Source organism: Homarus americanus, unplaced genomic scaffold, assembly GCF_018991925.1.
Source record: "Homarus americanus isolate GMGI-L3 unplaced genomic scaffold, GMGI_Hamer_2.0 scaffold28, whole genome shotgun sequence".
NCBI lineage: Eukaryota > Metazoa > Arthropoda > Malacostraca > Decapoda > Nephropidae > Homarus > Homarus americanus.
This window is the reverse complement of record NW_024742238.1, coordinates 1,151,986-1,176,592: the sequence shown is the minus strand read 5'-3', so window position 1 is coordinate 1,176,592 and position 24,607 is coordinate 1,151,986. Positions and strand designations below refer to the sequence as shown.

The 24,607-nt window shown below is 40.2% G+C and overlaps 1 protein-coding gene across 1 annotated transcript in view; it reads right to left on the bottom strand.

Moving 5' to 3' along the window:
- Positions 1 to 369: 369 nt before the first annotated feature.
- The window catches only part of LOC121876617 (low molecular weight phosphotyrosine protein phosphatase-like), a 43,343-nt gene continuing 19,105 nt past the window's right edge, over positions 370 to 24,607 (bottom strand). Inside the window, exon 4 of the mRNA XM_042381891.1 lies at positions 370 to 774. Within this exon, the coding sequence (XP_042237825.1) occupies positions 694 to 774 (81 nt within the window). The 3' untranslated portion in view covers positions 370 to 693. The remainder of the gene's footprint in view (positions 775 to 24,607) is intronic.

Here is a 24,607-nt window from a genome sequence, read left to right as displayed (position 1 = left end):
GGCCCAGGGAGCTTTGTTGCACATCTCCACAGAAAATAACATTTTCTATACTGCTGTTCTAACACCTGAGATACTGCTCGTGCAGTAATATTTGTTCTACAGGACTATACTAATTATGCTGCTTCAGCCTTGTTTTATCTTTCGGTAACACTGCATTACAACTTATATAATTCAATCTTATCAATAATATATACCATCTCTGTCACATTTCTCACGTTATTAGTACCGTGTATATGGTTCGTGATAATGCTCCACTCTCACACAACCTGCCTCTCATCCAGCCCCCCCCACACACACACACACACTACAGTGGGCGACATCTGTTGGCCGACCATAGCATTTCCCCCAGCTGTTTCGTAACTTCAAACTCAGGTTATTCGAACCCTCACTGTGGCTGGGTAGTGGACACGACTTTTGTGCACGATAGTACATAAAACTGCAAAAAATGGTAGCTGGAATATTCTAAATAACCATGACAGCCAAGTTAAAGTTCCAATCATTAAAGCTAAAATAAGTTCCAAGCACCATAAAAAATATTAAAAACACATTTATCATAATACTAAATACAGTAACTGAAATCATGTAAAGACATTACAAATAATGTAAAAAAGACAGCAACAATAATTACAGTACTGTCAACAAAGTGGAGTGTGGCAGCTTGATAAATCAAGAGTCAGGCAGCTTAACATTAAGTTACTTCAGCGAGTCCAAGAAACCATTACTGCATCGAAGACATTGTTCATAGCACTTCTCAAAGCCTGCATCATCGTCATCCTGAAAAGAAAAGATGTGATTCTAATATCCATGTTATAATGTTATTCTTACTATTTAGGGTGAAGATTGAATTATGACAAGATTGCAGTGCTTGACTGCAACCGTGGAAGAATAATATGGTATGGAAAAAAATAAATAAATACAAAATAATTCACAAGATATTGTAGTGGACTTCTCCCCTACAACTGCCTACAATTGCGTAGCAGCTCACCACCTGCTATCGCATTCCAATGTGCCGCCTTCCCTAGCAACCAACCAGATGTTACCGTATCTTAGCAACGAAACTATTCACCGGCTACTTCTCGGGTTTTCCCACCATGACTCATAGCGGCTGCTGCTGGGTATATAAGCTCTGTCTCTCCATTGAGATTCAGTCTGACCAATCTTCTTGAACAAGCAACGCCTCCTCCTCTGCCGCTGCCTGGCGACCCTCGCCTCTCCTCCGCCTGCCTGGCAGTCCTCGCTCCCGCCAGCGAGCATGTCCTTCTCTGAGCTTCCTCACCAACCAACTCTCATTCTGCCCATTTTCCTGAACAAGCAACATCTCCTCCAGCAAGCTCCACGCTGTTAACATTTCATTCAACCAGGAGGCCAGCAACAGGCAACACCTTCTCTAACGAAGCTCCTGCACATCTACCTCCTTCAACACGATACTCCCGAACGTCTTCTACTGAGCTGCTCCCCACCACACGGCATCTCCAGCACCAGACTGTCTATCATATAACTTATATATATTATATAAGAAAACCACATTAGAGTTTCCTTCCATCCTGAGTGCTAGACAACTTTAATATCTCGATACCCCTACAATGGTGACTCCCGGAGATTAGCACTCACACAGGATGGAGGAGACACTGATCACGCTCCCAGTCTTCAAGCAGACACCAGCTCCTCTTCCTGCCTCACGCACCACATCCGACGACCCCAGCACACCCGTCCTGCCTCAGACGCCGACCCCGGCCCAGCAGTACCTGCCGTGAGGGAAGCACACAACATCCATCGCCTCCACACCCCCTCTTTTCTCCCTCAGGTACTCCCTGCTAATGTCCTGCACCCTGCTGCTGTCGTGGACCCAGCTGCTGTCACGAGCCCTAATCCGCTTCTGCTGACCCAGCCCCTGCTCCTGATCCAGGCCCACACACACCCCAGCAGGCGCATCTGACGACCCTGTACCTGTCGTGAGGGAAGCACAACATTCATCGCCTCCACACACCCTTTTTCTCCCTTCTCCCACAGATAGTGTGTATCTAGACAGTTGTATTTCAGCGATCGGCTCATCACGCCATCGCCGTTGTCTCACATGAGGCATGCACCGCCCGGTCTTCCTCACATGTGCTAAGCAACTCTACAATCAACAAGTCTCCTACACCGCCTGGAGGGGAGGGGGAGTATTGTAGTGGACTTCTCCCCTACAACTGCCTACAACTGCGTAGCAGCTCACCACCTGCTATCGCATTCCAATGTGCCGCCTTCCCTAGCAACCAACCAGATGTTACCGTATCTTAGCAACGAAACTATTCACCGGCTACTTCTCGGGTTTTCCCACCATGACTCATGGCGGCTGCTGCGGGGTATATAAGCTCTGTCTCTCCATTGAGATTCAGTCTGACCAATCTTCTTGAACAAGCAACACCTCCTCCTCTGCCGCTGCCTGGCGACCCTCGCCTCTCCTCCGCCTGCCTGGCGGTCCTCGCTCCCGCCAGCGAGCATGTCCTTCTCTGAGCTTCCTCACCAACCAACTCTCATTCTGCCCATTTTCCTGAACAAGCAACATCTCCTCCAGCAAGCTCCACGCTGTTAACATTTCATTCAACCAGGAGGCCAGCAACAGGCAACATCTTCTCTAACGAAGCTCCTCCACATCTACCTCCTTCAACAAGCTACTCACCGCACGTCTCTACCAAGCAGCCCCTCACCACACAGCATCTCCAGCACCAGACTGTCTATCATATAACTTATATATTATACAAGAAAACCACATTAGAGTTTCCTTCCATCCTGAGTGCTAGACAACATTAATATCTCGATACCCCTACAATATCCTGTTCCAGATGTATAATTCAAAACGATTTAAATAAATTGTGTTAAAGTAACAAAGTAAATTTACTTGAGTACTGTACTCAAGTAACAATTTTGGGTATTTACTTTTAAAAAGTACTAAAATTTTTCAGTACTCTTAAGTATGGGTTTCTATTATTTTTACTCCAATACAATTGAAAAAAAACAAAATCGTTACTCATTACATGCCCAAACAATAGTTTTAAATATCCAATCATAGGACAAACTTGAAATCTAACCAATCACAAGCTTCATGTCTGCTGCTTGTAAGTGTCTGTTTAGTCATGCCGGGCTTATATTTAGGCCCTAAAGACTCGATTGACACCCAAAATTTGGGGAATCAGTTATTGTATTGATTAATCTCAATAGATAAATTTGCAAATAAACATGTGTAATGGTGTGTCTTTTATTTTTTCTTTAGTTAACTTGTTTTTTATTCTGTAATTTATAGTGGATTTACTTTTAATATTTGATTCGATTAATAATTTTGTTGTTACTTTACATTCACTACTTGAGTACTTTATGAATGAAATACTTTTTTACTTCTACTTGAGTACAATGAACTTTGGATACTTTTCCAAAGTCCAATACTTTTACAACTCTGATAAATTTTCACGGTCCAATATATTACTAATATCTGAAATGGTTTCTGCAAGTAGTACTGTAGTCATTGGTACAGTTGCCTTCACATGAATGCACCACAGCCTGGGAGTGCGTGAGGGAACAGGTATGAGATGTGGCAATGCAGTGTCAGTAGTCAGGAGTGAAACCGTGGAATACCCTGTTTGCCGGTCCCCCTGAGTTCAGTCCTAGTCACTCAGTTGTAGCTAAATAACACGTTATTACAGGTTCTCGTTTATCTGTTTTACCTCCTTGTATCTTGTCGCAGATGTTCATGAAATGTATCGAAATAGTGTGAAAGATATTCTAAAATAATTTTTATAAATACAGGTATCCTCAGCATCACAGAAACCCTGCTTACGAATTTTAAACTACAGTGGTCCCTCGGTTAACCTAATCCGGTTAACAAAATTTGTTAACAAATTACCCATAAGATTCTTCACTTCAGTTAACGATCCTTACCTAATTTTCCCCAACATGTTTCGCTTTCTCGGCTGCTCACCAGCTGTAGTATTAGTCCGCCAATACAGTAATCGGTTTTAGGGCTTAAATTGTACCATTTTAGTAAATATCAAGAAGGTTGTACTATTCAATAATTTTTAAAAGTTTTATATCAAATTTTTAGTCATTTTAACAATTATTGAACATAATTGAAGTACAGGAAACTAGTTTTTCGGATATGCAAACAAAACAGCCATCAACACACCAAGCTTGGCATCAGTTTATGTATCTGTTCAGCGAAGGAACATACATTATTGTTTGAGACCTCTTCAACATAAACTCTTTTTTCCATTTTTACAGTCAAATTATTGGTCATTTTAAAATATATTTTACATATTGATAATATATAGCAGTGCAGTGTTTATTTCAAGAAAATATTCTTTATTTACAGCAATAAAACTTAAAATATCAGTGTTGAAATAAAATCCAGCATGGTTCCAAAGAAATCAAGAAATATTTCAATCCAGTTATTTCAATGGCATGTATAAATAATTTGAAGAAATGTTTATGATACATAACTGAACACAAACTGAGGAAAGAATTGAAACTGAGCAGTGCCATTGTTGTTGAGGTTGCTACCAGCTGGAGGGCTGAGCCAGAACCCACACAAAATAAATTTTATAATTTTGGTGAAATTTGAAGTAACCTTATAAACAATAGAAACTTAATAACAGTCAAGATATTGTGTACATATCACAGTATTGAATTTTACCGGTACAGTATGTGCAACTCGCTACTTTTCTGTTTAATTTGAAGCATTCTGTGGCCTTTTAACTACTAACTAAGTTACAGTAAAATAAGTAGATAATAAAAGCATTTCCTACCATCAGGAATTATTACTGGAAATAATATGTTTGGGAACTCCAGTACTCTGATAATTTAAAAAAAATTTTTTATATTTTTAAACCCTGTGTAGAACACTGTTGTCAGCATTTCACTATGTGTAGCTTGCCATAGCAACTGCAAATATATATGTTTTAGATGGTTTTGGCAAATTGAATTTTGACATACATGTAATTGACACTGACTACCGTAAAGACAGCAGAACAGACCCAGACATTTCTGACCCTCATGGGCCTTAACCAAAGTTAACACATACTGCAGGAACACCCTGCTGTAGCTATAAACAAGTGTGGCTGACATGGCCGCCATACAACTGACAATGAAAGCATTGTCTTGGGTTTGGGACATATGGTTTCACCTTAAGGGAGCGTCTGGCTGAAAATACAATGAAAATCGAAAATTACGAAAATATTCAGAAAATTTTCCTGAGGGAAGCTGTTGCCTATGGCTATCTGCTGACATATCTTTACTGCATAATTCGTAATATTTATGTTGCTATGCATGATTGTTCCTACCCCCCTTCATTTAGAAGATCCTTCTGTTTACATAGAAAAGCTGTAGAAAAGTTTATATTATAATATTTTGTGTAAAATAATACCAATCATTTGGTAAACATCAGTATCTGGCACCTTTCTCAGCAAGCTAACCACAGGAGAAAGTGTCACGAGAGTTAGTGACCCATCAAATATGTAGAGTGAGTACGATCGTGAGTTGCTCTTATGCCACCTTTATCGGCATGTATCTCAGAATGAGTTTTTCTATCCTTCATATCCCTAAGGCTCGGCCATTTCTGGGCCAATCCTAATAACTAAGCAGTAGAATAACATATTGTGCATGGCGTGAACATACACATTTTCTTTATATTTGACTTGGTTTACTATTTGCTGCTTTATCTTATAAATATCTGGAGGAAAATATGATAAGTTAGGAAAAAATCACTCAGCCAATACGAATTCGATAATCAGAAATATCTACAGTATATGTTACATATAAAAAGAGTAAATTACCCATATTCCACATAAATTTCAACGTAATTTAGCTGAAAGTTATGGAGAAGTAGGATTTTAAAATTGATAAGAATATAAGAGAAAAATCAGATATCAGGGATTAGAGATTAGGTAGAACTGATTCAGGGATATACTGTAGTAACAATGTATCTGGTGTTCTTAACTGATGACAGGAAATTTATATTGGTTGATCTATTAATGATTTTTTTTGTTTCAGGCGGCATTCTCCTTAAGAAAGATCCAGGTAATCTTGATAGCGGTTAGAATTTCAAAGCAATAAGATGTCAATAACAGAGTTGGTGTAGGGTTAAGAGAGCCAATTTCTTTCTTGTGGAACCTGTCCACTTTCACCACCTTGGTCTTGGAGCTCCTCTAAGTATGGGAGCAGCTCTTTAGAGAATACCACCCCTCAACACTGGTTAAAGGTGGTGTGGAGTACAGGAAACTGGGGCACTAGGTACCTCAGACAGGAACAGGGTTGAACACTCTCCTTGAGGAAACATTAGGAGGTTACCAACTTGCCGGATGGATATTTTTGGTTCTTCCAACAAATTCTTACTATTGACCAGTAAACATAAAATGTCGAGGTCCATTACAGGCTTGCCTTCCATGATATGGAGCATTAGACATTTTGCAAAGTCTGCCTGTTTGAACGCACCTGGTAAGATCTCACTGGTAGAAGCGTCCTGGAGGGTAGAGGACCAGTGGGCCTCCTGCAGCTCTTATTCTTGGTATTTGTCATGACCCAGAGCCACTTTTCCCAATCTGATAGGGCCTCAACTGATGATCCAGAGAATGGTCCAGGGAAGGGTGCAGGGTCATCAAGGGATTATCTGGCCAGTTATTTATGTTTTCTTTTTCCATAGAGAAACTAAATTACTTCATTCCCCACCCACTATAGAGCCCAACAAGGAAGGTCAATGCCAGAGATAAGACCCGTGACCCCAGGTTGCCAAGTCGCCAGCTCCTGGACCATAGGAGTGCCAGGTACCACCCTAGCCACACAGTGACCAGCATATTGACTTGATTGGGCCCAACCAAGCCACCCATCTTATCTCGAATAGGGGCCAAAGAGGTGTTGCTAGCCGCAGGGAGGCATGCCGCCAACATCCAGAACTCCCGTGGTCTGGGCCAGGGACAATGTTGCCAGTCTGCTTTCAAACCCCAGCAGGAGAGGAGCCATTTTGTCTGGACCTCCCCAGTGACCTAACCAGTTTGGAAACCCACTCTCTCCCTCTGAGGAGGGAAGGAAGGGGGCTAAGACCCCTGGTACTGCTCATCGGATCATTGAGACTTGCAAGTCCTCCACCGCTTCAAGGCCCACTGGGGGAAGGGGGGGGCAGAGCAACTAATGCTAACAAAAACATTGATAGCGCCAACACGGCTCACATTCAAAACAATAGAGTTGAGCACCTTACAATCACAAAACACAGAAAATAGAATTCCCATCAGAACACAGTTCAATCTAAATGTTAGTGCTGCCTCTCACTATATAAGAAAAACAAACAAAAACATGATAAGTACAATGTACAATGCTGGCTGATAATCATGGAGGGATTATATTTTACTAGAATAATCCAGAATAGTTTATCTAAAAGTTTGGTTAAATAAATATATTTAAAAATTAAATATCTATATGATACAAGCATGAATGAAGCTGTGTGTTACAGCAAGGACTGTTATTATCCACTCCCATGGAGCTGTGGGGGATTAGTGGGTCTCATGTAGCTGACCTGACCTTACTCAATGTCAGGTGGAGGTAGGGTGGGCATTAGTGGTCTCACATTACTGACCTTCTGATGGAATGTCAGGTCACCCTTTCTTGGGTGGGGGATTCATGGGTCTCATGACCTGAAGATGTCTTGAATAAACATGAAACCTAAAGTATTTTTAGTGAGGTTGTGGTAAGTATAAATGAGCAAAGTTGTATCCCTTCAACATTATGTTACATAACATTTTAAAATATGGAATGAGAAAACAAAAAGGTGTGGGTGATTAGAGGGATGGAGTGGAAAGGAGTATTAACATGCACCAGTGTTGCCAAACGATAAGCTCCTCAACAGCTGATATTTAACTCGCTACCATGCAGACATACACACGCAGATTTGTCATACAATAAGACCCTCACTCCTGATGCTTGCTGTCTTGATTCCCTTTTTGGGGGGGTGTGTGGGTGTGGGACTGACTAAAATCCATATTATTATTTCAACCAATATTAATACAATTAAATAATAAGAATTTAACTTTATATTGTTGAACTAAGCTTATTTAGTTAAAATAACTATATTTTAGAAGCATGATAGCATATTATAGCAACAATCCATCACTGAAACTTTGTTATTACAATCATCCCTTGGTTATAGCGCACTTGGTCATCGCGATTTTCGTTATCACGCCTCCATCAAAATCTGCACACCTGCTGTTATAGCACATTTTTTAGGCCGAGAATTTAGTTATCACACAGTTGCCTCCAGGTGTATTGTTACCCCCTTGCTTCACCTACATCTATTGAGGATAAAATCTTTCACCTACAAATTGACAATAACACATTTGCTGGATGAAAATGGACGGAGGTAACAAAACTTGAAAGCAGTTGTACAAACACAAGCACCCACACATGCCTCGCTCGCGCATCGAACTGCGCATCAGCCCTCGACATCATTGGCCTGAACTTTTCAGCCATCAAAGCTCGTTTTTTATTGGCCCGGACCACCACAGTTGGGGTAGAAGGGGAGTTTCGGAAAGCGTCCCTCTACCCCGGCTCCCTGCAGTCGTGATAACCGTGGCTTGTGCGCGGGAACCAAGGATTACTCTTTTTTGTGTGTACCCTATTGTTGTCTGTGATGGCTGAGGCCACTGCCAACATGCCCCCACCAAGAGCCCCCGTACCTGGACCTGCCACTCAGAGGCAAATAAAGAAGAGGAAGATGCTGACGTACGCCGAGAAATTGGAGGTGGTGAAGCAAATTGATGGCGGGAAAAAGAAGCGAGCAGTGGCCCTCACTTAATGCATCAATGAGTCCACAATTAGGGGGATATACAAGATGAAGGATCATATTGTCAAACACATGGAACTAGCCCAAACCAACGCATTAGCCCAAGCCCGCAGGAGTCCTAATCAGTTGCTGACGAAGACTGATCAACTTTTGGTATGGTATGTTCAGAAGCAAGGAAGAAGAAACATGGCCGTCGAGACCAGAGATTTGATGGATACCGCCAAACAACTTTACCAGAAGCTCGCTAGGAAGTGGGAAGTGGCAAGCCCACCTGCATTCAACGCTTCTAAAGGTTGGATCGAGAACTTCAAGTCACGACACCAAGTGAGGAATGTGAAGATTTCGGGTGAGGCTGCAAGTGGCGACCGAGCCAGTGCCAGGGTATATCCTCAAATCCTACGGGACATCATCGCAACGGGCCAGTTCAACCAGGACCAAATCTTTAATATAGATGAGACGGGGTTCAATTGGAAGGTCATGCCTAAGAGGACATTCATCACCAAGTCATCAGCCAAGGTATGCGGCAGGAAGGCAATTAACCCGACAAAGCGACTTTAGTCGCCTGACAGAACGAAACATTTCACCGCGCAAAGCGACATTACTCCAAAACCACAGGGGAAAATTCTGAATTTCCCGCGCGCGGCTAAGATCGTCCTGGGGTTAAAAATGCACCCTGTTTGTGCTGCCATCTGGTATCCGCTAGGCAAAACATATCCCAAGGACGCATTAGCTGACGCAACCACATGACTCACAGATTTCCAGATCCAGCGTAGCGTCATATATTTGTTCATCATTCACATAAATAATGTATTTTTTATTCTTTTATTATGGTGATAGGCAGTGTAAGTGTTTCAAGCATGTGAATATATATAACAGACCAATATGGATAAGCAAATAGTGGTGGTTATATGTAAAAATATGATCGCTATTTTTTCGTCAGTTTGTCGGTATAAAGATTTGCCAGAAAATTGTTTCAGCGGCATATATCTGTTCATAATCCACATAAAGAAGGTAATTTTTAATCTGTTATTATGGTGATAGGCAGTGTAAGTGTTTCAAGCATGAGAATATATATAAAAGACTGATATAGATAAGCAAATAGTGGTGGTTATATCTCATAATATGATCGCTGTTTTTCCGTCTGTTTGCCTGTATAAAGATTTGCTATAATATTGTTTCTGCATAACCCAGGCATTTTTGGCATAGTCCGGTGTCAAAATATGAATAAAGACCGTGTTATATATATTTGAGGAGTTATTATGTAACGAAATAGCCTGTATGTAGACAAAAATTGCGAAATAAGACAACTTTTCACTGTTCTTATCGCTTCCCATTTTCTGTGATATGCGAAATAAATTAATATTTTGCAGTAACTTATATATTTGTTATAACATACAGAATCCAACCAAAAAACTCGCCCAAAAGGAATATAGAAGGGAGGTTATTGTAGGCATGTTGGATGGGTACTCTCTCAAGGAATCAAAACGTCAGAGGAGGAGTGTAGTACCTTTAGCCACTAGATTGACAGAAAGGCATTTCATTTCTCAATTTCAGGACAAACAATACAAGCCCAATTGTGTTGTCTGTTCTATTTTACCATCTCAGTGTGTAAAGAAAGGTCGAGGCGCATGCAAGAGAAAACAAACAACATTATACTGTCAAAAATGTCCTGACCACCCTCCCCTATGTGTCGTGCACTGTTTCGAGAGATATCATACTAAAACCAATTATAAAATGTCCTGTCAGTACTCATAATGTTCATGTAATGTAGCTATATATATATAAATATGTTCAAGGATTAAAATAAAATATTTTTGCATTATCTGTTATTTCACCAACAATGTTTCCAGGTGAGGTACCAATATTGCACATAAAAAACCGGGTTATAATTTCCATGAAACATCACTTTACATTAATTATTACCATAGTTTTGGGTCATGATCTATCATTCTGAAGGCAAATTTGGCAACATCTGAGTTCCTCAAACCACTTTACCTGAAGGAAACCTGAGATATATATATTTTTTTTTTACCTTTTTTCCGTAAAAACATGACTTTCCACTAGATAACAACATTTCTAAGAAATATAAATGCCATATATGGAAAGAACAAGTTTTTTTCATTATAGAAAAGCAATAAAAAAGCTCAAAACAGCACTTTCATTTTTTGGTGACTTAATGACACTTTCCGGGAACAACCTTGAAATCGGACGGCGCGGTCAAAGGGTTAAGGTTTGAGCTGCCGCCTTGTTCACCACTAATGCTACGGGATCATGCAGGATGAAACCGACAGTTATCCATCGAGCAAAGAAGCCTACAAACGACAAGATATGACGAGGCTTAATGTGAACTGGCTTACAAGCAAGAAGGCCTGGATGTCGGTGAAGCTGTCACTGGATTGGTTTAACAACTTCTTCGTTCCCGAGGTCCAGGCCTTTTGTGAGGCACAAAACATCTGCTTCAACATTCTCTTGTTGCTAGATAATGCTCCTGGCCATTCTCCTCTACTACGATCAGCACATCCGAACATACGAGTGGAATTTCTACCCCTAATACTGTAGCGCACTGTATGTGGCCAGTTGTAGCATACTGTACCCCGGGGTCACCAATTGTAGCGTTCTGTATGTACAGTGCAGTGCTAAGGAGTTGCTGTGTGGTGAGAAGCTTGCTCAGAGGTCCTGTTGGGTGAGGAGCTTGCTGAGGGAGCTGGTTGGTGAGGAGCTTGTTGGGAGGTCTTGCTGGTTCTAGAGAGTAGAGTAGAATAATCTCCACGGCCAGGCATACGCGTATTTATACGGTTTCTCAGGATCAGGAAAGTGAGGTGAAGGCGGTAACGGATCAATCACCGCGCGAGTGCGGCCTGGTCGGTGGAACTTGCTGCTGATTGGCTGGTAAGCGGATGGGCAGAGATCACTCAGCAGTTGTACACCTCCGTCCGCATGTGAGACCTGGTCTGTGGAGCTCGCTGCTGATTGGCTGATAAGCGGACGGCGAGTGATCAGTCAGCAGTTGTAGGGGAGAGTATCCACTGTACATCATCTCATCCAGCGATGGACATGGAAATAATCTCGTGTGTCAAAGCTGCTTACTCCTGTAAACAATTCAAGAGGATGCGCTTTGCAACTGAGGACGAAAATGCTGTGCAGATGTTGGTCGACAGTGACGAAGAGGAGGAGGAGGGGACGTAGAAACAGAGGCGGAGCAGCAAGTCAAGCAGTACTGGCGGGCATTTAACGTCAAGGAAGCGATAGACTTAATGGTTGAGTGTTGGGATGCAGTGACACCAGCGACCGTAAACCATGCCTAGAGAAATGTGTTAGAGGGTTTGCCTGAGGACCGACGACAAGAAGTGCCAGGGGAATCGCACTGTCCAGGCAGAGGTTGAGTTGGCGGCAGAGGAGGCAAGGCAGGACGAGGGTTCGATGAGACGACAGAGGACGACATACGGGCTTTGCTGGAACTTGTTATGCCTACAGCTGAGGATATTATGGAGGAAGACAGGCAGGCAGAGGAAGACAGACGGAACAGAGAAGACAGCCCATTAGCACAACCAGCCGCACAGCCCATGTCAAAAGTCAGGGAGATCATTGAGTTGAGTGAACGGTTGAAACACCTCATCGAACAGCACCCTCTCCCCGCCGGCGACAGTGAAAGTGTGTCCGGTATCAGAAGCAGTGCACTCCAGCCTTATGTTGACCAGCTAAACCATCACCACAACGCATTGCGGCAGAGACAAATTACGGACTTCTTTCGTCAACAACAACAGCCACCTGTACTACCACAAGCTGACTTTGAGGGTTTTCAAGAGGATGATGAGTTACTCGAAGAGTTAGTGCTGGGTGGGGACCACTAACTCTCTACCCTCTAGCCTCGGAATCCCTTCCCTCAAGACCAGCTCAAGTCTGTAAGTACAGTAACATACCCAGTAACAAATGTATTCTTCCTTATTGTACCCTTTTCATCACTTTGTAATAAACCTAGCCATGCCTATGTGTGTTTCTGATACTTACCATAACATTATCTATTTCTTTAGTGGGTCTAAATCAGGGTTGGAAAAAAATCATGATTTTTTTTTTATTAATAAAAAAAATCGATTTACAAGTATTTGATTTAAATCGGATTTTTTATTTAAATCAATTTTTTTTATTGTTTTACTAATTGCATTAAAATAGTATTTTTAAACCATAAAAACAGTATTTTTCAACCAAAGCTTATTCAGGATAATAAACAGAAAATTGGCATTAAGATATTTATGCAGTAGATGTACCAATGGAATTTAACACAATAATATTCTTTTTGTAAAATAAAAGAAAACTGGTAACATATCTTACATTTGAGTGCACAAATCCAAACGTAATAATGAAATTTAACATAAATGCTCTTATAGGATTACAGTGTTTCAAAAATTAATAACTTAACTTCTTCAAGTCAACAGAATAATATTCTCATTTTGTAAAAAAAATAATACTGGTAACAAGTTTATTTTCTTACATTTGTAGGATTATAGTGTATTAAGAATTACCGGTAATAACTTCAAGTCAACACAATATTCTCATTCTGTAAACAACAAAAATAGTATTATCAGAGATGCATGATGGAACATCTACTCGAAACAACCTTGTAAAAGATTGCCAACACGGTTTTATGCCGAGGCGCTCTTGCTTAACACAATTGCTCAAGGTATTGGATATTTGGACCCATATTCTAGAACGGGGTGGTAATATCGACAATATTTACCTAGATTTTGCCAAGGCTTTCGACAGTGTACCCCACGAAAGGCTGAAAATCAAACTGGAAGGGTACGGAATTCGGGGAAATGTCCTAGCGTGGATAGAAGACTTTCTACATGACCGCAAGCAATGTGTGGTGATTAATGGCACGAAATCGTCATCTGTACCTGTAACAAGTGGGGTACCGCAGGGTAGTGTATTGGGCCCGCTGTTGTTTGTTTGTTTCATAAATGACATGCCTGACGTTGTACACTCCTCCATACAAATGTTTGCCGATGATGGCAAGTTATTTCGGGAAATTAAGAACCAAGCGGACTGTGAAGAGCTGCAGAAGGACCTCTGTGGGCTCCAGGAATGGTCGAAGAAATGGCTGCTGAGATTCAATGTCACGAAGTGTAAGAGGATGCACCTGGGGCGTACCAACGGTAAGGAGGCGTATCATATGTCCCAACGGGATGAAGAAAATGCACTAGTTGAGACTGTGTGTGAGAAGGACCTAGGTGTGTATGTTGACAATGAGCTGAAGTTCTCGGGCCATTGTGAGAAGAAGGTAAATCAGGCAAATAAATTATTGGGTCTTATAAGAAGGTCGTTCAGATATCTAGACGGTCCGTCCCTCGTGACGATCTTCAGGAGTGAAGTGCTTCCCCATCTGGAGTACTGTCACCCCATCTGGTCCCCGAGATATGCTAGGGACTGTCAGTTGGTTGAAAATGTTCAAAGGAGGGCCACCAAACTGGTGCCTGCACTTCGGCACCTCAGCTACCCTGAGAGATTGGAGCGCCTGAACTTGCCTAGCTTATACTACAGACGGGCAAGGGGGGACCTAGTTGAGGTTTATAAGCATCTCAGGGGGCACTACTCAGTTGAGTGTCCTTACTTGGAGCTGGCGGACGCTCGCCCCACAAGGGGTCACAGCTCAAGATTGAAGAAGCCGCAAGTCCAGAAAACCGTGAGGGCAAACTTTTTCGGAGTGAGGGTTGTAAACTCTTGGAACAATCTACCAGAGTGTTGTGACGGCACCGAGTGTGAGCTCTTTCAAGAGAAGACTTGACCAACACTGGAGCGGGTTCAGGTACATTCAGGAGCCGGTGCATGCCCAGTATTTGCCAACAGTGCGTGACAGAGACGTGACCGATCGCCCGGGCGGCTAGCGAGCCGATCTTTTGGTGAAGAATATAAATGAAAAGAGACGTGACCGATCGCCCAAGCAGCTAACAAGCCGATCAGTGGCGAAGAGGATAAAAAAAACATTTAAATTAGCTTAGTTGAGCATTGAAATGCTTATGTACTGTGACTTCAGGAAGGCCTTTGACCTTGTTGATCACTGCACTGTTATCAACAAGGCTATTGCACTAGGGCTGCCCACCAACCTGGTCTCATGGCTCACTGATTTCTTGAGTGGACGTCGCCAGGCAGTGAGGTATCAGGGCTTGGTCTCTACATTCCAACACCTCACCTGCGGTGTTCCCCAGGGGACCAAGATGGGACCACTGTGCTTCCTCATCCTGATCAACGACGCTCTATCGGACACTCCTCACAGGTGGAAGTACGTGGATGACTGCACTGTGGGGGTTTCAGTGGACAACACCACACCAGACTACTCATCGCTACAAGGCACCCTGGACAGGCTACAGGCATGGACTACGGAGAACAAGGTCACCATCAACCACACCAAAACCGTAGTCATGCACATCAATACCGCCACCACTCCAGTGCAAGCCCCAGCAGTCACAGTGGGTGCCCATCCTCTCCAGCTGGTGCAGTCTGCCAAACTCCTGGGTGTAACCATAGACAACAAACTTGACTGGAAGGCCCATGTAAATAACACAGTCAAGGCAGCCTCGTACCGTCTCTACATGCTACGACGACTTAGGTCACTTGGGACACCCACGCCAGAGCTGAGGACCATCTACAACGCCTTTATTCTCCCCAAACTAACGTATGCATCACCAGCCTGGTCGTCTTCTCTCAACTCCACCCAACAACGTCAGCTAGAGAAGGTACAGAAAAGGGCCTGCAGAATCATGCTCGGCGCAGAATACTCCGGCTACACCAACGCTCTCTCCACCCTGGAAATGCCATCCCTCAGTGACCTCCACCACCAAGCACTGGAAAGGTTTGGCAGTGGACTACTGCACCACCCTCGTCATCGCCACCTCCTGCCACCTGCAGCCCCCCACCCAACTCGCGCAGTCCGCCACTACAACAGCCCATAAGAGCCCGCACCGATAGATATAAGAACAGCACCATCCCATCTATTGTTAAAATAATAAACAACTCCTGATTTATGTACTGTACAGCCCTGTAAATGTATTCAATGCACATTATATCATTATGTCTAAATCAAATGTAAGTCTGTATATTTTCAGCCACCGGCTGCAACTCTATTAATAAACCGTTTATTATTATTATTATTATTATTATTATTATTATTATTATTATTAAGCTTAGATGCCTTTTCCTGTCCTAGGCGATTTCTTACCTTTGAGTGTACAAATCCATATGTGGAAAAAATTCTCTCAACCCCTGCTGATGATGCAACAGCTGTAAATAATTGCCTAGGAACATCCATTACATTTTCTGTCATATCATTGGCAAAATACTGCCACCAAGCAAGGGGTGAGAGAGATTTTACAACATCTTTACCAAAATAGACCTCTTTAAATGGTGCACTTCTTCCATGGAAGGACATTAATGTTGAAAGGAAATGTGGAAGAGACTCGCACACATACTGTTCTGCAATGTCTCGCTGCTCAGGAGTCAGATGTCTGCTCTGATACCTTGGATCTATCACATTAGCTAGAAAATGGGCAGGTGTCAATGCTACTTTGATTCTTTTTTCAAAATTATCCATATCCTTCTTATCTGTTAAATACTCCTTAATATCAGTTTTCAGTTTTACCCAGATTTCTACAGCATCACTTAATAGGGTATGTTCTCTCTGGACACAGTCCAATGCCACAGCAATAGGCTTAAGTCTCTCTAAATAGTCTTCTGCAGTTCTTTTTAATGCCTTATCATTAACTTTCCTTTCAATTTTCTTATCAATGTCTTCACTATTTTCTTTGCACACTTTGACAAGGGTCTCCCAGTTCTTTAAATAAGATTCAATAGAATCTGTCACTGTGTTCCATCGTGTGTCTGATGGCATTACTAGCATTGTTCCTCCTGCTCTTCTATACAAAGATCCTGGGATGTGATGATTTCTGAAGTACTTAATGATTTCAGTAATGTGCTCCTTAATGTTCTTGATTTGCAGGTCTTGTGAAAGCAAATTTAACAGGTGTGCAGAGCAACCATATGTTATAATGGATTTATCTTGTCTGAATTCACTTCTCATTTTTGCCATATTAGCAGCATTATCTGTTACACAGCTTCTTACTGTGCATCCAAATTTGTCTTCACACTTTTTTGTAGCACATTCAGCTAATTTCAACAGATATTCAGCTGTGTCTTGATTCTGTGTCTATAGAGTCAACAAGATAAATACAGTTGTCCGCTGTTAAAGTTATACTGTACATACTATAGGCTCATTATGGACATTACTCCATCCATCCATGGCCATGCAAACTGTTTTCCCACTAAGTTCTTCTGAATAATTCTTAATCACTGAATCGTAGGCTTGATCCAAAAGAGACCCTCCAATTTGATGTCTATTAGGTGGAACATATCCTGGTCTTAGCATTTTAATCATCTTGGTGTTATTAGCCTGCTGCATTGCATATACTTTTCAATCATGTAGAATAAAAGAGAGAACAGTTATTAGTAAAAAAATCATTTTGATTTAAATCATGATTTTTTACTCTGATTTAAATCAATTTAAATCATGTGATTTAAATCATTTGATTTAAATCATGTGATTTAAATAATTTGATTTAAATCATAACAACCCTGACTAAATAGTCGTAAAATGGGAAAATTGAGGTTGGGTCTTTGGTGCCTGGAACCAATTAGATAAATCCCATAGGTTCTGTACTTTTTGTTATCGCTTTTGTTATCACACACTCGCACGGTCCCAATTAGGCGTGATAACCAAGGGATAACTGTATAATATTCACAACCAACACCAAAATACCTGTAAAAATATCATAAAAATATTCAAATTAATTATTTAATATGAAAACAGTAAGATCTTTGTATTTTGTGAGTAATATAGATTGGAAAAATTATGCAAATTCAAATTGTCAAATGCAAATACATAAACTAATGGGAAAAATAACAATATTGACTGGCCACTCTACATCAACCTCTGATTTTCTCATTTATAACCTCCAAATGATACAAATTCTGCCTTTACTGACTTGATTGTGCTTTCCGAAAACTAGTTTTTAGGCCTTCCTCAAGTAACTTAATCACACGCTGGTTATCCTGCATCGAGTACTCGGCAAACTTAACTCCCTTATGATAGTCCCGCTTCACCTTCTCCTTATTTGGCCGTTTAAGTGGGTCTGTCCCACCCCACCAGCACCAGTAGGACCCCCAGTAGAGATAGAGGCCATTATCTTGACTCGACAGGTGGTAACACCACCCAAAAAAGCACACAATAGCAGCCCAGGCGGTTGCTATAGGATGGCACAGGCTACAACGCGATAGTTGTGTTCTTGTAAACCTCTTTTACGTTCACCACCGGCAATTCGATCACCAGAACGCTTCTTGGAAACATTCTTTTTACCTTGTCTTTCAGTATTCATCGCTAACACAACAAAATTGGAGAAAATAGTGACAATCACTGAGTAATTGACAGAAACCGTGCGATTCAACTGATCTCGTGATGTAAACAGAGCGCTGGTGTAAACCGTTATTAGTTCCTCACTGCGAAACATTATTTTACGTATTCTTTTCATACAGTATTTATTGGTAACAGCTAAATTTGCAAAAAAAATAAAAATTACAGAGTACCTCTCAAAAAACACTTCACAAACAAAGGACACGAATCAACTGAATATGTGATGTCAAACGTGAACTGTAAACATTGCATAACCCCTCACCACGCTTAAAACGTTGAGGATGGAATTAAAACATTGAGGATGGAATCGCGCTATAGCCAACATTCGTATGCAAAAGTTCGCGTTTTACAAACAGCGTTCCCCTATTCATCAATCACATTACAACCAATTCGCGTTGACAAAACACGCGTTGTAGCAGAAATGACTAACTGGTATGAGGGCTGTGATGTCATTCAAGACGGTGGCCAGCATTCAGCTGGCTGGATCTCGCGAAATTCACGATATTTTAAGCCAAATATAAGACTTGGTTACATTAGGTACTGCTCGCGAAATTAAAAAATGCGAAATATGAGATCTTACTGCATTATAAAATCAAAGATGAATCATGAAAATAATTAATCATTAAAATGTGATGAGTGGCAAAATAATCATGAATAAGAGAAGGGAGCTGTCTAGAGAGGCACCCTCACCAGACATAACATCACACTCTCTCAATCACTCTCATTCCAGCATCATATTCTCACCCTCTTCAAGGTTAGTATTAATTCAAAACTATTCCTTATATGTTTCACCAATAATCTCGTTTATTATGTATAGTATTAATGTTAATTCGTTAATGGGATATTAGTCCGGGAATAGAAAACCGGGTTACAACAGCTGCCAGACCATCATTCATCAATCTGGTGTCAGTGCGGGAGTTACCGGTGACCACAGCGATAGTGAAAATTACGGGGACTGATGTCTTCCCCTAATCTACCTTACGTCATCAAACCCGACTCCAGATCACTAATACGTGCAGCCGAGGTTTTTTTGTGGATGGTTAATTATGTGAAATTCAATAAAAAGTGCCTTTGTAACTTGTATCATCACATTGATATTTCCCAGCAACACTCCATCCATCCCCATCAGCCAAATAAATTCTTTTTCACTAAGAAATTATACAAATAAATTAATAATTATTTCCTCCTATTTTCATATACGAGAAACACCATCATTATAAGCCATTAATGATATTCTTTCTTATTTCATGTAATCTAAGAAAAATTAATCAAATATCACATGTTACAATACCACCTCGAGTAAAGTATTAAATACAAAATTGTCATGCTACCAAATTCAGTTAATGAAATATCTTTATATAACAGTTTAAGTAAAGTATCTCTCTAACTATTCTTGTTTATCATAAAATATTCCCCTTAATAGCATCAATAAAATTCACTCATACATAATTAATCTTTAATTATATTATCATTAATGTACAGTTGAACGTCAATATAACATGAGATACGTTCCAAGAGATGTCGCTTTAAACCGAATTCGCACTAAATCAAAGTGTTGTTTCAATGGAATAATTTAAATTAGTTTGGTACTTGAGAGAAACACAAAATACTAAAAAGACTGAGAGTCTACCCAGATGCACCTCGGCACATCTCCTAGAATAAACAAAACATTGTTTTTTGTAGTACAGGTATTATGTTAAAACAAACCCTCATAAATTAACACAGCTAAAATTATGGGATGTGAAATGGTCTGTCTACGAGCGATCAGCTGATGGGAAGATGGGGAGGGGGGGAGGTGAGGTGATATGTTTGACAGTTGATGCCAAGGTTAGTGATTATTTATTCATCTGTCCTTAAGAGTGACTAAGTTTTTCTCTTATAAAAATGTCACTGAACTGACATGTTCTAATTAATTTTATTACAAATGGCTAAAATTTTTATCTCTTGTGCAAAATATATGACGTTTATATTCAAATTATTCGCTGTCTTGCAAGGATTATAGAAATGCAAATTATATTCTCCGAACTTTAGTCTGTGATATTATATAACAGGGGTGGCCAACCTGTCGATTGCAAGATCTTCTCTAGTCGATCGCATGGCAAAGTTAAACTTAATGATCCATCTTTCCTAAGCTGCCATACAAAAATCCTCTTCAAATTTTACTCATAATCATTGGGATATTATATTTGTTTAGATTTTTTTCTGGGAATAGATTATCATTATGGACACATCAGAGCGATACATACAAAAAATTTTGACTGTGCCATGCTGTATGTGGCGGAACCTGATAGGAAGTGTTCGCTTTCATACGGGCCTTTTTAGAAACAGCATATTCGTTGTTTGAAAATTTAAAAAATAAGTCTGAAATACTGTCTTCTATTAAGGATGTTCAGTTATCAAGAAACAGTGTCAGGAGGCGCTGTGAATTTATGGCTGAGGATTTGTGTGAACAACTGAATAAAGACATAAATGAGTGTTCTTTTCATTACAATTTGACGAGTCTACTGATGTGGTCGATACATCACAATTATGCATTTTCATGAGAATGGTGTTTAAAGACATGAGTACCAAAGAGGAACTGCCAAAAATTCTACCATTAAAAGGAAAAACTCGGGATGAGGACATATTTCAGACTTTCAGTGATTTTGTTAATAGTACACAGTTTCCAGTAAGTAAGCTCCTATCTAAAAATGCTGATGGGGCACCTGCAATGGCTGGCCGAATCAGTGGGTCCATTGCCCTGTGCAGGAGTGATGATAGGTTTCCTAACTTCATTTTTGGCCTCAAAAGGTTGGCCTTTTGATCACAACAAAGTGTGGCTGTTAGATTTAGCTTTTTTGGATGACATGACTACTATGCTGAATAAACTAAACTTAGATCTGCAAGGGAAAGATAAAACTATAGTTGACATGATTAATCCTGAGGCTGCTTTCAAGCAGAAACTAAAACTAGTGTCTTCGCAGCTGCATCAACATCAACTACGAAACTTCAGAAATATGATGTCTGAACTAGAGAACCAAGGAAAAGACGGTGACCAGTTTGGCAGTGCTCGATATATTGAACACGTGCAAAACCTTGCCTCATATTTTGACAGACGGTTTCAAGATATAGCAACAATAGAACCTGTTGCAACATATATGTGTTTTCCATTTGGTAAAATCACAAATGTTGAAGATATTGCATCTAGAATGAAATCAGTACCGTATTTAACATGGACATATCTGAAGTCGAAAATGAGCTTCTGAAGCTTAAAAATGATATTCGGATCAAATCCAGGGCAACAGGAGGAAGTTTCTGGAACCTTCTCAGTGAAGAAAAATATCCCAATGTCAGAAAATGTGCCATGTACCTCAGCATTTTTTGGATCAACCTACCTTTGTGAATCAACATTTTCACACATGAAACACATCAAACCAAATACCGATCAACAATGTCAGATGAACACCTGGATGAGGCTAGCAGTCACCGCCTACAGTCCTAATTACACAAAGCTGGCAGACAACATGCAGTGCTAACCATCTCATTGGTAAAGTAAGTTTATGATTTTGTCATGTTAACAATATATCATAACAATTATTGAAAAATATTATTTGTTTACTCTCTCTCTCTCTCTACGAATCGGCGTATTTTATGGCAATGGGTGAATATTAGGCTGGTAGATCGCGTCAGGGTAACTGTGGAAAAAGTAGATCACATCACACAAAAGGTTGGCCACCCCTGTTATATAAGATAAAAACTAAGCCTATAACCACCAAACCCTGGCTGGGAGGGGGAGGTGACATGTTTGACAGTTGGTGCCGAAGGTTTAGTGAGGTATTTATTTGTTTATTTATGTCCTTTCGATTGAGTTTTTGTTTTTTGTTTCTAAAATGTCACAATAGTGACCGGGGAGAATATAATTTACATTGCTGGAATTCTTATAAGGTAGTGATTAATTTGAATATAATCATGCTATAGTTTGCACTAGACAAAAATATTAGTAATCATTTAGTACATTATTTTGAGTACATGTACAGTACAGCTTTGCCCTTAGGACAGTGTAGCGTGCCCAGAGAAACATTAGGCTTGCATATTAAAATATGATGTACCAGATTGACTCGCGCAAAATAGGAAATTTTCGTTTTAAATTAAAACATTGTCCTTAATTGTGGGCGTCGCTTTAAATCAATAATCTTAAATTGAATCGCTTTAAATCGACATTCTACTGTATATATTATAGGAATATATTAATTAAAAAGGTTGATATAATAAATCAAAACATTACATACTTGGTATACAATGGTATAATATAAAAATATTAATTCTTACATAATTGGTGCCAGCAGTGAGGGATAGCTTGTATAACTCCCTTGTTTTACTAGCTTGTGCTAAAACTATCCCGCCTACAAACTCCTTAACTAGTAAATAATTAATTAAATGTCAAATTTTAAAGTAGCCCTTGAGAGGCGCAGTCAATTACTGAGAGAACTAAAAATACATAAGTGTGAAATAAGAATATTCAGAGTCACTGGAGGAAAGGCTAAAGATTATTTTTCAATAACCTACTGTAGGCTGAACGGAGTGTTGCAGTGGACCCATAACCTCATTGTATTGTTTCTGGGAGGAAACGACATTGATAGTAATGCACACGTAACCAACATTACTAGTAATTTGGTTGAAATAGTTCATAAAATAGGACAGTGTAAATCTCAAATAGCAGTCATCCTCATAGAACTTAGAAAATCCCTCTAAAAGCTTTGTGTCACCACATGTGAATAACTAAAATTATAAGGCAAGGAATTTCTGGTGCAAAAGGGTAAAATAATAATTATAGTGTAGTTAAAATAATAAGAAAGTTATATTTTTTAACGAAATGGATATGTAAATCAGAATGGACCATGAACAGATAGGTGGAGACAATATAGAAGGGTTGAAACAGGAAAGTGTCCAGCCTAAAATTTGGCAGGAAGAGATAGAGTACAGGATGCTCTTACTACTCAGGCCAAAGCCTTAGGGGTAGTTTTACAACTTGAAAGGGATTCAGAAGAGGAGGATGAACCAGTAAATGCCTCCCAAAGTAACTTCAGTCCACATTACACTATGAGGTTAGGAGTAAATAAACCAAAAACAACATCTCCATCAACATTGAAACCCTGTGATATCCCAATACTCAGATTAGAACATCTGCATGGTCTAGAGACAGGGAGTAGACTGATCTTCTTTTTTTAGACAAACAGAAGGTTGTGCAACAGAAGATCAGGAGAGAATTAGAATTGTTCAAACCCGTGTAGATCAGAAACAGGGCCACCCTTATCCAAATTGAAGTAGATAAACAAAATTTAAAAACATGGAAACTAAAAAAGTTTTTCAAATCTACTTTTGCTGGAAAAGTTAGTGTAGACAGGGCATAGCAGGCGTTTGAAAATGAGGAATATGAAGTCTGGGATAACCTATGAGCATTCATAAATATATTAACTTGTATTTACTCAGCCCTGGAGGCAAAGTTTCCTCAAGAATAACTCCCCAAAAAGGAAAAACTAGCAAAAAGAAAACTTCCCGAGGGGTTACCACTCTCCAGTCAAGAAATAGTAAGCTTCCTGGGTGATGACATTCCAAACAATAAATTTCTAGAGAGAGTAGAATATGAGTGAAGTCTCGAACTACATAGAACCAATTCTAGAATAGAGCCCTTATGCAAAGTCAAGGAAAAAGAAGGTCACTCTCCTCCTCCCTGACCTAAAGACCCTTCAGCTAGTAAAGAGATAAATACAATAAGTACAACATTAGAAGAGATCACCAATTCATTGCAATAATTAACAAAACAAATGCAACAACTAAAGAGAACCCCAAGACAGGTATGGTGTCCCTATTGTAGACTTAACAATCATAACTTGATAGACTGTAGGAAAAAACCACAAAAGGGTGTATGTTTTAAATGCTTAGACCAAATTGCAGGAAAGGCCAACCCGGCTGTCCAGGAACAAAAAAATCCAGACGCCTCATGACTAGACCCCGTTGCAGGTCCCGTACTATTAATATCATAATCAATGAAAAATTAGTAAGAGCCTTAGTAGACACAGGAAGTGCCTTCACCTTTATTAAAGAACCCACAATTGCTACAGTAGGGGCCACTCTAAAAAGGGACCGAAATATCCTTGAATTAAGTGGAATAACCGGATCTGACTTAAAAGTGTTAGGTAGTACACGACTTGAAATAGCCATAAAGCCTTCATTAATTGTAAAAAATGGACAATAGTAGTCCCTAATAATTACTTACAAACCGATGTACTCTTAGCAGTAGACACCATTGGGAAGGCTCCTGTATACAGTATTGGCATCACAGAAAGAAATATCTTAGGTGGGCCAACTTT